The sequence below is a fragment of the Cebus imitator genome, unplaced genomic scaffold, assembly GCF_001604975.1.
Source record: "Cebus imitator isolate Cc_AM_T3 unplaced genomic scaffold, Cebus_imitator-1.0 Scaffold328, whole genome shotgun sequence".
NCBI lineage: Eukaryota > Metazoa > Chordata > Mammalia > Primates > Cebidae > Cebus > Cebus imitator.
The window spans coordinates 933,069-946,129 of NW_016107643.1; the positions used below are offsets into that span (position 1 = coordinate 933,069).

At 43.6% G+C, this 13,061-nt stretch overlaps 1 protein-coding gene across 5 annotated transcripts in view; it reads left to right on the forward strand.

The window, feature by feature from the left end:
* Positions 1 to 13,061, forward strand: part of PTPRA (protein tyrosine phosphatase receptor type A) — a 175,060-nt gene that overhangs the window by 118,073 nt on the left and 43,926 nt on the right. For all 5 annotated transcript variants that reach the window (XM_017504762.2, XM_017504763.2, XM_017504760.2 and 2 more), the window contains 3 exons: positions 7,883 to 7,967; positions 9,063 to 9,136; positions 9,371 to 9,507. In XM_017504762.2, the coding sequence (XP_017360251.1) occupies positions 7,883 to 7,967; positions 9,063 to 9,136; positions 9,371 to 9,507 (296 nt within the window). The remainder of the gene's footprint in view (positions 1 to 7,882; positions 7,968 to 9,062; positions 9,137 to 9,370; positions 9,508 to 13,061) is intronic.

Consider the following 13,061-nt stretch of genomic DNA (forward strand, 5'->3'; position numbering starts at 1 on the left):
AAAAAAAAAAAAAGTCAATGCAGCAGTGGCTCATGCCTATAATCATAGCATTTTAGGAGGCCAAGGCAAGAAGATCACTTGAGACCAAGAGTTCAAGACCAGCCTGGGCAACATAATGAGATTCCCCCAATCTCTACAAAAAATTTAAGAAAAAAAATTTTTAATCAATACAGTATCTTATTGCACAAGTTGCAGTATATTTTAAAAGACTTATTCTGTTTCTTGTGTCACCTCCATTTCCCAGGGCTTCCAGCTCTGGTTGAGCTATGCCCTAGACCATTGAGTGGTCTAGATTATGCTCATGGTAGGTGTCCCTTCATCCCTTCACAGGACAAACAGGGACATACGCCCTAAACCAGGGAGGGATTCAGTGATGACTCAGGAAAATCGGGACAGGGTGCAGTTATACGCTAGGCGAGCTGCTGTTTTCTTTTTCCTTTCCTGTCTTGTGTTGCCTAGAGTTAACTCAGGCACTTTTTTTCTGTCTTCAGGCCCCAGGAAAGCTGTGGACCTAGTATACTTAACAGTCACATCCAGTGTAGATCTGCTCTGATGCCAATTCTAATCAAACCAAAAAAAGCATTTATGAGACAATCGGGGAAATTCAAGCAGTAACTGAATAATATTAGGTGATAACTAAAGAATTAGTGTCACTCTTTAAATTGGGTAATAGTATTATATTTATGTTAAGAATCTTTATCTCTTAGTGATACATACTTAAGTAATTGCACTTGAAATGATATGTCTCAGATTTGCTTTAAAATAATTCAGTTGCAATGGGTGGGTATAGACCAGTGGTTCTTCACTGGGGGAGATTTCCCCCACAAAGGTCATTTAGCAATGCTTGGAGATGCTTTTGGTCATCAAAATTGGGAGTTTGCTACTGACATCTAGTAATTACAGGCCAGGAATATTGTTAAATGTCCTACAGTGCACACGACAGACCCACATAACAGAGAATTTTCTATTTCTTTGTTAGTATGTCATCAGTGTGAGGTTGAGAAAATATATATGCAGAATATATTTTGTTAAAAAGAAGCCCTCACCAGTCTCTGTGACAAACTGTCCACTCTGTGTAGAGCAGTTTTTCCAGCTGAGTCTGGATGGGAAGCCCCGCTTGTCATTTAGCCAATGGGTGTACTGGTGCTGGGTTGGCAGGTCTTTGCTTAAGTACCATCCTGGTACCTTAAGGTCCACTTTCAACCGCAGTCGCCTCTGAACTTGAGGTGTTTCTTTTTTTTTTTTTTTTTGAGACAGAGTTTCGCTCTTGTTACCCAGGCTGGAGTGCAATGGCGTGATCTCGGCTCACTGCAACCTCTGCCTCCTGGGTTCAAGCAATTCTCCTGCCTCAGCCTCCCGAGCAGCTGGGACTACAGGCGCACGCCACCATGCCCAGCTAATTTTTGTATTTTTAGTAGAGACGGGGTTTCACCATGTTGACCAGGATGATCTCAATCTCTTGACCTCATGATCCACCCGCCTCGCCCTCCCAAAGTGCTACGTTTATAGGCATGAGCCACCGCACCCAGCCTTTTTTTTTTTTGAGACAGAATCTTGCTCTGTCACCCAGGCTGGAGTGCAATGGCACAATCTCAGCTTACTGCAACCTTCGCCTCCCGGGTTCAAGCAGTTCTTCTGCCTCAGCCTCCTGAATAGCTGGGATTACAGGCACATGCCACCATGTCCAGCTAATGTTTTGTATTTTTAGTAGAGACGGAGTTTCACCATGTTGGTCAGGGTGGTCTCGAACTCCTGACCTCATGATTCACCCGCCTCGGCCTCCCAAAGTGATAGGATTACAGGCGTGAGCCACCACCAGCTTGAGATGTTTCTAGGCCCAAACTGGTAAAACTAGTACTTAGTTTTCAGCCAGAGGCACTTTGGCTCTGTTTGATCTCTTGGGCAGTCGAGTCTCATCTGTTTTGTCTTCCAGAAATTTCTCAGAGTTTCTCATCTGCATATGCCACCCTTTGCTGCCTTTCAGATATGCTGTTGATTCATTAGTATTTTTATATTTCTTCTGCCATGTCAATGTGCTTTGGGGGAAGACGAAGAAGTAAATTTATGAATTTAGTCCAGTGTCTTAAGACAGATGTGTCTGACTTCTTATGATACCTGATATACTGTCCCCTGTATTTGGAATTTAATAAAGACATATTTAGTGATAAATTACTATTTTGTTGTTGTCATTTATTGTTCATTGACTCAACGCAATCCATTGTTTGTTTTGTACCTGTTATGTGTGAGACCCTATGCTAGGTTTTAGGTGTACAATGAGAACAAAGCAGACAGACATGTAATCCTTGCTGTTGTGTAATTTATGGTATAAAGAAGGGACACTCATTAGTCAAATATATAATTATAAAGTGTGAGAGGTATTATCAAGGAAAGTAATAAGGTCATTGCCTTATAAAAACAGTATAGGAAATAACAGCTACTTTTTTTTTTTTTTTTTTTTTTTTTTTTTTTTTTTATTTTTTTTTTTTTTTTTTTTTTTTTTTTTTTTTTAGACGGAGTCTCACTCTGTTGCCCAGGCTGGAGTACAGTGGCATAATCTCCACTCACTGCAAGCTCTGCCTCCCAGGTTCAAGTTATTCTCCTGCCTTGGCCTCCTAAGTAGCTGGGATTACAGGCGCATGCCACACGCCTGGCTAATTTTTTTGTATTTTTGGTAGAGATGGGGCTTCAACATGTTGGCCAAGCTGGTCTTGAGCTCCTGACCTTGTGATCTGCCCACCTCAGCCTTCCAAAGGGCTAGGATTACAGGCATGAGCCACCGTGTCCGGCCATAAGAGCTAAAATTGAGTACATAATGCGTGCTAGTTACTGTGCCAACAACTTTACATGGGTGATCTCATTTAATATGCAGAATAACTTATTTCAGAAATAAGGAAACTGAGACTTATGATTTTAATTGAAAATTAGGAAGTCAGAGAAGACCTGTGTGGGAAAACTGACCCTTAAAATGAGAACCAGATGAGTATTAGGAGATAGCCAAGCAAAGAACAGAGGGAGGTTGTGTAACACAGGAGGAATAACGTGTTCAAAGACCTGAGGTTGAATGAACTCAGCATGGAAGGATGCCAGTGGCTAAAGTTGAGTGAGCAAGGAAAAAGTGCAAAAGATAGGGCAGGTAGAGGCCAAATTTAGGAGGTTGTTAGAGTTCAGAATAAGGAGATTAGATTTCATTCTAAGGCATGAGAAACTGTTGGAGGGTTTTACCTAAGAGCGGGACACAACCTGATTTGCTTTCCTAGAGATCACTGTGCTTTGTAGAGAATGCATTGGCAGGGAACAGAGGCTTACTGTGATCTGGGTGAGAGAGGATGGAGGTTGGGACTACACTCGTGGCAATTGAAAAAAAAATGCAAAAAATAATAATGAAGGCAGACAGATTTGAGATTTTAGATATATCTCTATATTACTTGCAGCTGGGCTAGATATAGAAGATAAGTGTGAGGAAGAAATCAAGGAGGTTTCCACATTTCTTACTTGAGCAACAGGGTAGATGGAAGTACTAGCTACTGAATGGTGAGGGAAAGGTTTTAGACACAGAAAGCTTGTGTTGCCTATGAAATTTAAAGTAGAAGTGGCAAATAGGCCATTGAGAGTCTGGAACTCAGAAAAGAGGTCTGACCAAGCAGAGCAACAATGGGAATTGCTAGCATGGCATTTGTATTTACAGTCATCTCTCTGATCAGATCAACTAGATATAGAGAAGAGTGCCAAGGACAGAGCCCTGAGGAAGTCCCATATTTAGAGATCTGGTGTTGGAAGAGGAGCAGATAGTGAGGGAAACGGAGATGGAGCAGGCAAGAGATAGAAAGAAAATCAGAGGAGTGCTTTGTTTTGGAAAGCTAAGAGAGGAAAGTACTTCAGAGAGGAAGGAGTGATCAGCCAGTCTGAATGCTCTTTTTTTTTGTTTTGTTTTTTCTTTACATTCTGCGGTACATGTGCAGATCTTGCAGGTTTGTTACATAGGTATACACGTGTCATGGTGGTTTGCTGCCTCCATCCTCCCCATCACCTACGTTAGATATTTCTCCAAATGTTATCCCTCCCCTAGCCTCCCACCCTGCAACAGACCCCAGTGTATGATGTTCGCCTCCCTGTGTCCATGTGTTCTCATTGTTCAGCACCTACTTAGGAGTGAGAACATGCAGTTTTTGGTTTTCTGTTCTTGTGTCAGTTTGCTGAGAATGACGGTTTCCAGGTTCATCCATGTCCCTGCAAAGGACAGGAACTCATCCTTTTTTATGGCTACATAGTATTCCATGGTGTATATGTGCTACATTTTCTTTATCCAGTCTATCATTGATGGACATTTGGGTTGGTTCCAAGTCTTTGCTATTGTAAACAGTGCCACACTGAACATACGTGTGCATGTGTCTTTATAATAGAACGATTTTTAATCCTTTGGGTATATACCCAGTAATGAGGTTGCTGGGTCAAATGATATTTGCATTTCTTGATCCTTGAGGAGTTGCCACACTGTCTTCCACAATGGTTGAACTAATTTACACTCCCACCAGCCATGTAAAAATGTTCCTATTTCTCCACATCCTCTCTAGCATCTGTTGTCTCCAGATTTTTAAATGATTGCCATTCTAACTGCTGTGAGATTAAGATGAGAGCCACATACCACAGTATGTCTGAAACTTACCATTAACAAAGAAGCATGGTGTAATGTCTTCCATCTCTTTAAAAACAAAAACAAAGAAAAACAGCTATCCACCTCACATCTCCCTCCATCTGTCACGCCTTTCTTCTGCATCCCTTAATGTTAAAAGTCCCAACAAAAGGACCCGGTGTCTCGCTTTGTCCTGCTCCTTTTCCTTTTTCCTTTTTTTGAGACAAAGTTTCACTCTTACTGCCCAGGCTGGAGTGCAATGGCACAATCTTGGCTCACTGCAACCTCTGCCTCCCAGGTTCAAGCGATTCTCCTACCTCAGCCTTCCAAGCAGCTGGGATTACAGGCATGAGCCACCACGCCCGGCTAATTTTGTAATTTTAGTAGAGATGGGGTTTCTCCATGTTGGTCAGGCTGGTCTCAAACTCCCTCAGGTGATCCACCCACCTTGGCCTCCCAAAGTGTTGGGATTACAGGTGCAAACCACTGCGCCTGGCCCACTTTATCCTTTTTCTATCTTTATTTCACTCCATTTAGGCTTTCTTACCCACTATTCATCCGAAACCACTCTTGGAAAGGTCATCAGTAGCCACCGTCTTACCAAATCTGGTTTCACTTTCTGTCTCATCCTACTTAAATCTGTAGGCAGCAGTTGTTTGAACTGATTACTCCCTCCATGAAAAAATCTGCTCTTGGCTTCCATGACACTACCTTCTTAAATTAACCTTTCATCTCATGGCTGCTGCCTATGGATCAGTTTAGCTGATCTTTTAAGAGAATGTATGGTGGCTCAAGCCTGTAATCCCAGCACTTTGGGAGGCTGAGGCGGGTGGATCACGAGGTCAAGAGATCGAGACCATCCTGGTCAACATGGTGAAACCCCGTCTCTGCTAAAAATACAAAACATTAGCTGGGCATGGTGGCGCGTGCCTGTAATGCCAGCTACTCAGGAGGTTGAGGCAGGAGAATTGCCTGAACCCAGGAGGCAGAGGTTGTGGTGAGCCGAGATCACGCCATTGCACTCCAGCCTGGGCAACAAGAGTGAAACTCCGTCTCAAAAGAAAAAAAAAAGAGAGAATGTAAATCCAGTTATGTCTGTCCTCTGTACAAAGCCCTCCAATGACATAGTGTTTCACATCACACTCAGAATTAAATCCAAAGTCATTACAATGGACTCTGAAGTCCTAAATCTGTTGGCTCTTGCTCACCTCTCTCACATCTTACATTGAACTGGCCTTTGTGCTGTGTCTTGAACCCACCAAGCTCCTAAGAGCTACCATGCTGGCTGTTCCCTGTGCCTAGAAAGCTCTTCACCCAGATCTTTGCATGGTTTACTTCATATTATTTAGGGCTCCACTCATAGAAGCCCTCTGGTCTTCCTCAGAGACCTTCCCAAACCACTCTATCACTGCTCCCCAACTTGTGACTTTCTCCTTACCCTGCTTTTTATTCCTCATAGCACTTGTCCCTGCCTAAAATTAAGTAATAACTTGTTCATGAACAGTGTCCTCCTTCCTCCTCACAGAATGTAAGCTTTCTATCACTTGTCTGCTTGAATACGTCTGTGCTCCCAGTGTCTCAAACAATGGCATGCAATTGCTGGTCCACAAATATTTTAACGAATGCTGTTAAAAGGTTGAATCAGATGAGGATGGGAATGTTCCTGTTGGATTTGGCAGTATGCCATTTGTTGGTGTTCTGGCTGAGCAGTTTAAACAGAGCACTGTGGGTGGGAGTCAGAGCAAATAGATTAAGGAGAACCTGGAGGTAAGGAATTAGACAAAGACAAATTAGACAGCTGTGTGGAAGGGAAGACAACTTAGACAAGTGTACGGAAGCGAAGGGAGATGTGATGCTAGTGGTGGCTGGGGGAGGGTAAATGAGGTCAAGGAGACAAGTCTTTGAGGTGTCAGCAGTGGATGTAATCCAGAGTTCATGTAACAGGATTGACCTTGACATGGGAGGGACTTCTCTTCCCTTTTAGCAGGTAGGAAAATGGTGAAGATAGTTTCCAAGCCACTCTGATGGTATAGTTCATGGAGTGGAGTCAGGGGTAAGCGTAGAGGAGGATGAGTCAGAGTCTGGCCAGCTACATGAGAAACAAGGTTAGGTATTAGGTGAAAGGGAGCCAGACCCTGTGGAATGAGGTGGGGCTGCCATGTCTCCAAGCCAGATGTTGCCATGGTTGGGGTCCTGGCAAAAGGGTAACTAAGGGAGCAGGGTGTGTAAAGAGGAAGAAAGAAGCGTCCAGAAGTTTTTGTTACATGGTGGCTGAGTATCTAATAATGTCTCCTTGTTTTATTTTATTTTTGTTTGTCTGATCTCAAATTCCTGGCTTCAAGCAATCCTTCCATCTCAGCCTGCAAAGTGCTAGGATAGGCGTGAGCCACCACACCTGCAACACTGCTTGTTTGTTTGTTTTGAGATAGGGTCCGTGCTTTGTTGCCCAGGCTGGAGTGCAGTGTCACAGTCCCAGCTCATTGCAATCTCTGGCTCCTGGACTCAAGCGATTCTCCTACCTCAGTCTCCTGAGTAGCTGGGACTACAGGCACATACCACCACACCCACCCTTAGTAGAGATAGGGTTTTACCATGTTGCTCAGGCTTGACTGGAATACCTTAACTTAAGCAGTCCACCTGCTTTGTCCTCCTAAAATGCTAGGATTACAGGTGTGAACTATTGCACCCTACCTGTCTCTTTGTTTTAATCAGGAATAGTGTTCTCTGTGCCAGGAAACCATTTAGGTTTATGATAGGAAAACTATCTTTTTACCTTCCTCTTTCATCTTCCTCTAGTTGGAGCCCATTGAGAGCTGAGAGAGAGCACAGTGTTGGCCCTGCATACCTAGCTTGCCATTAGGATTGGATGTGTTCGTGCCTCCAAATATTGGAGTACTTCTTAATGTGCTAAGTACTGATTTAGGCTCAAAGGATATAGCAGTGAGTAAAACAAACTATCTGCCTTTAAAGAGCTTTTATACTAATGCAGGGAGACAAAGTAAATAAATGTACGATAGTCAGAAATGGGGTGGGCATGTTATCCTGGGCCCCATGCTCTCTTCCCACCTCACCTCAATAGCCCTGGTATGGCAGTGGGAGGTGCACACTCAGACTTTCTTCTCTGTTTCCGTGTTCTGCCATCCATAGAAGGACTGAATGAGCTCTTCCTCTTCAAGGTGTTCCCCTGAATGACTGACTTAAGCCCTCCATTGCACAACACAGTAATGACTTGTTCTGTTCTCTTGATTTCAGATGAGACGCCAATTATTGCAGTGATGGTGGCCCTGTCCTCTCTGCTAGTGATCGTGTTTATTATCATAGTTTTGTACATGTTAAGGTGAGTCTACTAACACTTCACATTCTTTTAGATTCTGTTTTAATACCTCAGTGTTTCAGTGAACCCACACAGTCCAGAAGACAGTAGTAAATAGACAATGAATAGGGTAGAGGGGGAGTGACTTATAATGGTGGTGAAATTGAAGTTCTACTTAGAAATAGTTTAAAAGCTCTACATAGTCTTTTTTAAGTCCTAAACCCTCCCTTTTTCTTTCTCTGTCCAAGCCCAGTCCCCCAACTCTAGAGCACCCTAAAGCACAGGATGGTAGTTTGGAGGTAACACTAGTAACAGAAGCCACAGTCTGTTATTAATGACAGATGTTTCAGGATCTTTAGGTCTAGTTCTGTTGAAGCAACCCCTAAAAGGGCCCCAGTAAGGTTACATGTTCAACAAAAGCCTACTTTATTTCTAGTTGGGGCTTTGTCCCCAAACTTTTCTGGGACTCCTGGCCCTGACATGCTGAACTGAGCCACATAAGTTGTGAGTTACAGGATCCCTCTTTCTGACCTTTCAGGGTCCTCTAGACATTACCACTCAAGCAGAAGCAAGGAAGGGGAACCTAAGGTTTAGCCCTGCCTTATCTTTGGCCTAACCTGTTCTGTGCTCCCTCTGTTCTTCTTCAGGGATAAAGAGAGGGGAATCGTGTGCCCTCTATAATTTGTCATGTGTCTCCATCATTCTGCAGGAGACTTGTGGCCAGAAATGTGTCCACCCAATCCAAAGCTCTGGGCTTCTCACTGGGACTCCCAGGCTACACTGAGGAAATACCAGGATATTTGTTTGATATGTATTGTCTGTCTGCCCCAACTGTATTCCACTCACTTACCCTCTCTTCACCTGGTGCTCTCTAGTGAGCCACATGAGCCTGAATATACTGTTGGGGTTCCCCGGTTGGGTCCCAGTGTCCTGAGGGTAAGCAGGAGAGTATCCTGAGGTACTTGGTCACCCCAGCATGCTGCTGCCTTAGGGTATACATGACCTGTCTCTAAAAAAACTCGATTATTTGTAAAGGAGATTTAGAAAGGCTGAATTGATGAGCAGGAATATAGAGCCACCTCTGTGCTTCATTCTTCATTGTGATCATTTTCTCATTAGGTTTAAGAAATACAAGCAAGCTGGGAGCCATTCCAATTCTTTCCGCTTATCCAACGGCCGCACTGAGGATGTGGGTAAGGCATTCCTTAATGTCATGAGAACCTTCACAAGGAAGGAAATCAAGAAATTAGGAGTTTCTCCATCCTTTTAAAAGAATAAGACAATAAAAAGAGAAAAACAATTTTTTTGAAGAGAACAGCCCTAGTTCCTACAGGCTTAGTCCATGAGGTAGAATCCCCAGTTTGGCCTCCAGAAAAGGGGCTAGGTCCTTAGGGAACCTGACTGACCTTCTCGCTTGTGTATTTCAGAGCCCCAGAGTGTGCCGCTTCTGGCCAGATCCCCAAGCACCAACAGGAAGTACCCACCCCTGCCTGTGGACAAGCTGGAAGAGGAAATTAATCGAAGAATGGCAGACGACAATAAGCTCTTCAGGGAGGAATTCAACGTGAGTACTTTGTTGAGGCTGGTGTATCATCAGGGAAGAAGGCAGACCTAAGGCCAGATCTTTCAGAGCTTTTGAGTCGTGAAGTAAAAAGTGGGCTTTTAATGTTTAAGAAGTGAGAAGTGAAGTTTATCTGACTTTCTGTATAATCATGGATAGGATAGGAAGTGAGATTTGCCTCACCTCCCTAATCTACCTATTCATTCATTCATCATCACATCTCTTCTTTTGTTTAGTAAATGCTTGGCAAGCATCTAATATGTGTCAGGTAGTAGTATAGTTACCAGGGATATGATGAGAAACAAAAACAAATCCAATCCCTATTCTCAAGGAACTCACTGTTCAGGAGGGAAACCTCACAAACAGGAACAAAAATAGCTATGTAAGTTCAAACAGCAAAACAGCACATAAAGGACTGGTGCATATTCGTAGGCAACCATATTAAGAGGTTGCCTTTTTGAGTCTAGAGCAGGGCTGTTAGAGTGTTTAAAGTAGACAGTAGGATAGATCAGTGTGAGAAATGAGGGCCGTGGGATGCTACAGAGCACAGGTCTTATCTTGAGCATTTAGATTCATATTTTTTTAATTCCCACAAGGAAGCAGAATGTGTTTGTAAACCACCAGTCGGTGATCCTAGCCTACCAGTCCTGATCCCAGATCAGAAGAGCTTCCTTGAATAATGATTTTCTTTTGAGACGGAGTCTCACTTTGTCGCCAGGCTGGAGTGCAGTGGCGTGATTTCAGCTCACTGCAACCTCTGACTCCTGGGTTTAAGTGATTCTCCTGCCTCAGCCTCCCGAGTACCTGGGACTACAGGCATGTGCTACCATGCCCAGCTGATTTTTGTATTTTTAGTAGAGACAGGGTTTCACCATGTTGGCCAGGGTGGTCTCAATCTCTTGACCTCGTGATTCAACCTCCCAAAGTGCTGGGATTACAGGCATGAGCCACTGTACCTGGCTGAATAAATGATGTTTTAATTGTTACCTAATTTAGGCACTGGAAAATAGCAGGAGCAAATTGTCAGGAGTAAGTGTGTTGAGGGAGTGCACATCAAAAACATTTAAGGGCTGTGTGCAGCTAAAGGGCAGAGCTTCAAAGGAGGATCAGAGGTGAAACTGAAAGAAGGCTGGCCAGACCATTAGACCTTGTAGATTGTCATGAGAGAATTGACAAGCCATAGGCCAGCCAGATTTACATCTTGAAAAAATGACTCTGGCTTATATTATGTAGAATAGCCCATGGGCAGACCAGAATAGTTGTGAGGAATACAGTTAGGGGCTGCGGGTATTAATATCAGAAGTGCTGGTAGATTGACCTAAAGGGATCATGACTAGGGAGTGGGGAATGGATTTAAGGACATAGAGAAACAGTTCCAGAGTTGGTAAATACATCAGCTGGGGCCTTGCTAAACTGTTCGTTTCCTTCACACCTTTCCACGAAGCCATGTGTCAGCTTTGCATTGTAGGCTGTTTTTTTTCCCCCCCACTGATAAAAAAAAAGAGCCAGCCTACAATGCAGAGCTGACACATGGCTTAGTGGAAACTTCTCTTGTCACATGCTCCTTCTTAAGCCAGTCATGAGCAAGGGAGAAATAAGGTTACTATGGCTGACTTGAGACCAGTCCAGATTATTCCTGGGTCAAGGTACTAGGCACGCTGGCTCACACCTATTATCCCAACACTGAGAGGCTGAGGCAGGCAGATTGCTTGAGCATATGAGTTCGAAACCAGCCTGGGCAACATGGTAAAACCCCATCTCTACCAAAAAAAAAAAAAAAAAATACAAATACAAAATTAGCTGATCATAGTGGTGCATGCCTATAGCCTCACAACTTGGGAGCTAAGGTGGGAGTATTGCTTGAGCCCAGGGGGTTGAGGTTGCAGTGAGTCAGGATCACACCACTGGACCCCAGCCTGGACAATAGAGCCAGACCCTGCGTCAAAAAAAAAATTTTTTTTTAAATATTCCTGGGTCATGTGGGATATGAACAGACAACTTCATAGAATAGGAGCTCTGGTAAAGGAGGAATGGTTATTAGGTTGGTGGGCCACCAATCATATCTGCCCCACGATGGAAGGGCTTAGGGGGAGTGGTGAGTGATGTCAGGTTTGCATTTTGAGAAAATCACTAACTACAATATAGAGAATAGATGGAAGGGAGAGGCAGGAGTTTTAGCGGGAGACCATTTACCAGGCAAGAGTTAACAGAATAGCATGGACCCCTTTTTGGGGCAATTGGGAAAATAGCACCATTTAATGTTCATTATTGATTGATAATATTTATCAAATCCCGCCAGGCGTAGTGGCTTATGCCTATAATCCCAGCACTTTGGGAGGCCGAGGTGGGTGGATCACCTGAAGTCAAAAGTTCAAAACCAGCCTGGCTAACGTGGCGAAACCCCCCATCTCTTCTGAAAATACAAAAATTATCCAAGTGTGGTGCCAGGTGCCTGAAATCCTAGCTACTCGGGAGGCTGAGGCTGAGGTGGGAGAATTGCTTGAACCTGGGCGGTAGAGGTTGCAGTGAGCTGAGATCACGCCATTGCATTCCAGCCTGGTGACAAGAGCAAAACTCTATCTCAAAAAAAAAAAATCAAAAAATTTACCACATCCACAATACAGGACCCCAGCCTCAGTACCATAGCTGGATCTGTGCTAGGCATTATACTGTTTTATAATCTGTAATACCAACTGCTTCTGGGTGATAGGGTATGTGATCCCATTCCTATGCTTTTTCTGTCAAATGAGTTCTTTTTTTTTTTCCATAACATTAAATTTACATAAGCATGAAACAAGTTCTTTGTTTGAGGTAATATTTCCTGAGACCCCATGATAAAGCATTTCAGTAAATCCCTGGATGGTGATGGTATTTCTAGAGACATGATAGGTAAATTCAGATAGATACTGTGGTGAGAGCCATTTGCTGTGCTACCATGGTAACTGTAATCACAAGCTCATTGGCCCAGCACTAGGGTAGCAAGGGAAAGGGCTGACCATTATCACCTGGGTTTCTAGCAATGAGTGCCATCTGGTGAGTATTCACATGGAACATAAATATTTCTTTTCTTGTTTTAGTTATTCACTACCCTGTAATTGGTTTAGATCCTGATCTCCAGTAAGGTAAATAATGTGAAAATTTGCTTGAAGTCCTCTTCACTAGGAGGATTTCTCTTGCATACGCATTCAAAGCCATCATTTAAGTAGGTTACCCCATAGCAGTCTTCTTCCAGCATGGGCCAGCATGTTTCACCAAGCAGTTTATATACCAGGCCAGACTTTTTTCTTCTTCAGTTAACTGTTGATGTCAATAGGAAGTCAGAGTATCTATTGAGGCAGTGAGTTGTGTGGTTGGCATTTTATAGAGATCACTTCCAGCTGATAGTGGGATTCTGTGGCGCCTGTCCAAATCTATGGCTGATTGGATCACATAATACCTAGTATACAAGTCTGGGTACAATAGCTCACACCTGTAATCCCAGCACTTTGGGAGGCCAAAGCAGGCAGATCGCTTGAGGTCAGGAGTTGGAGACCAGCCTGGCCAAGATGTGAAACCCC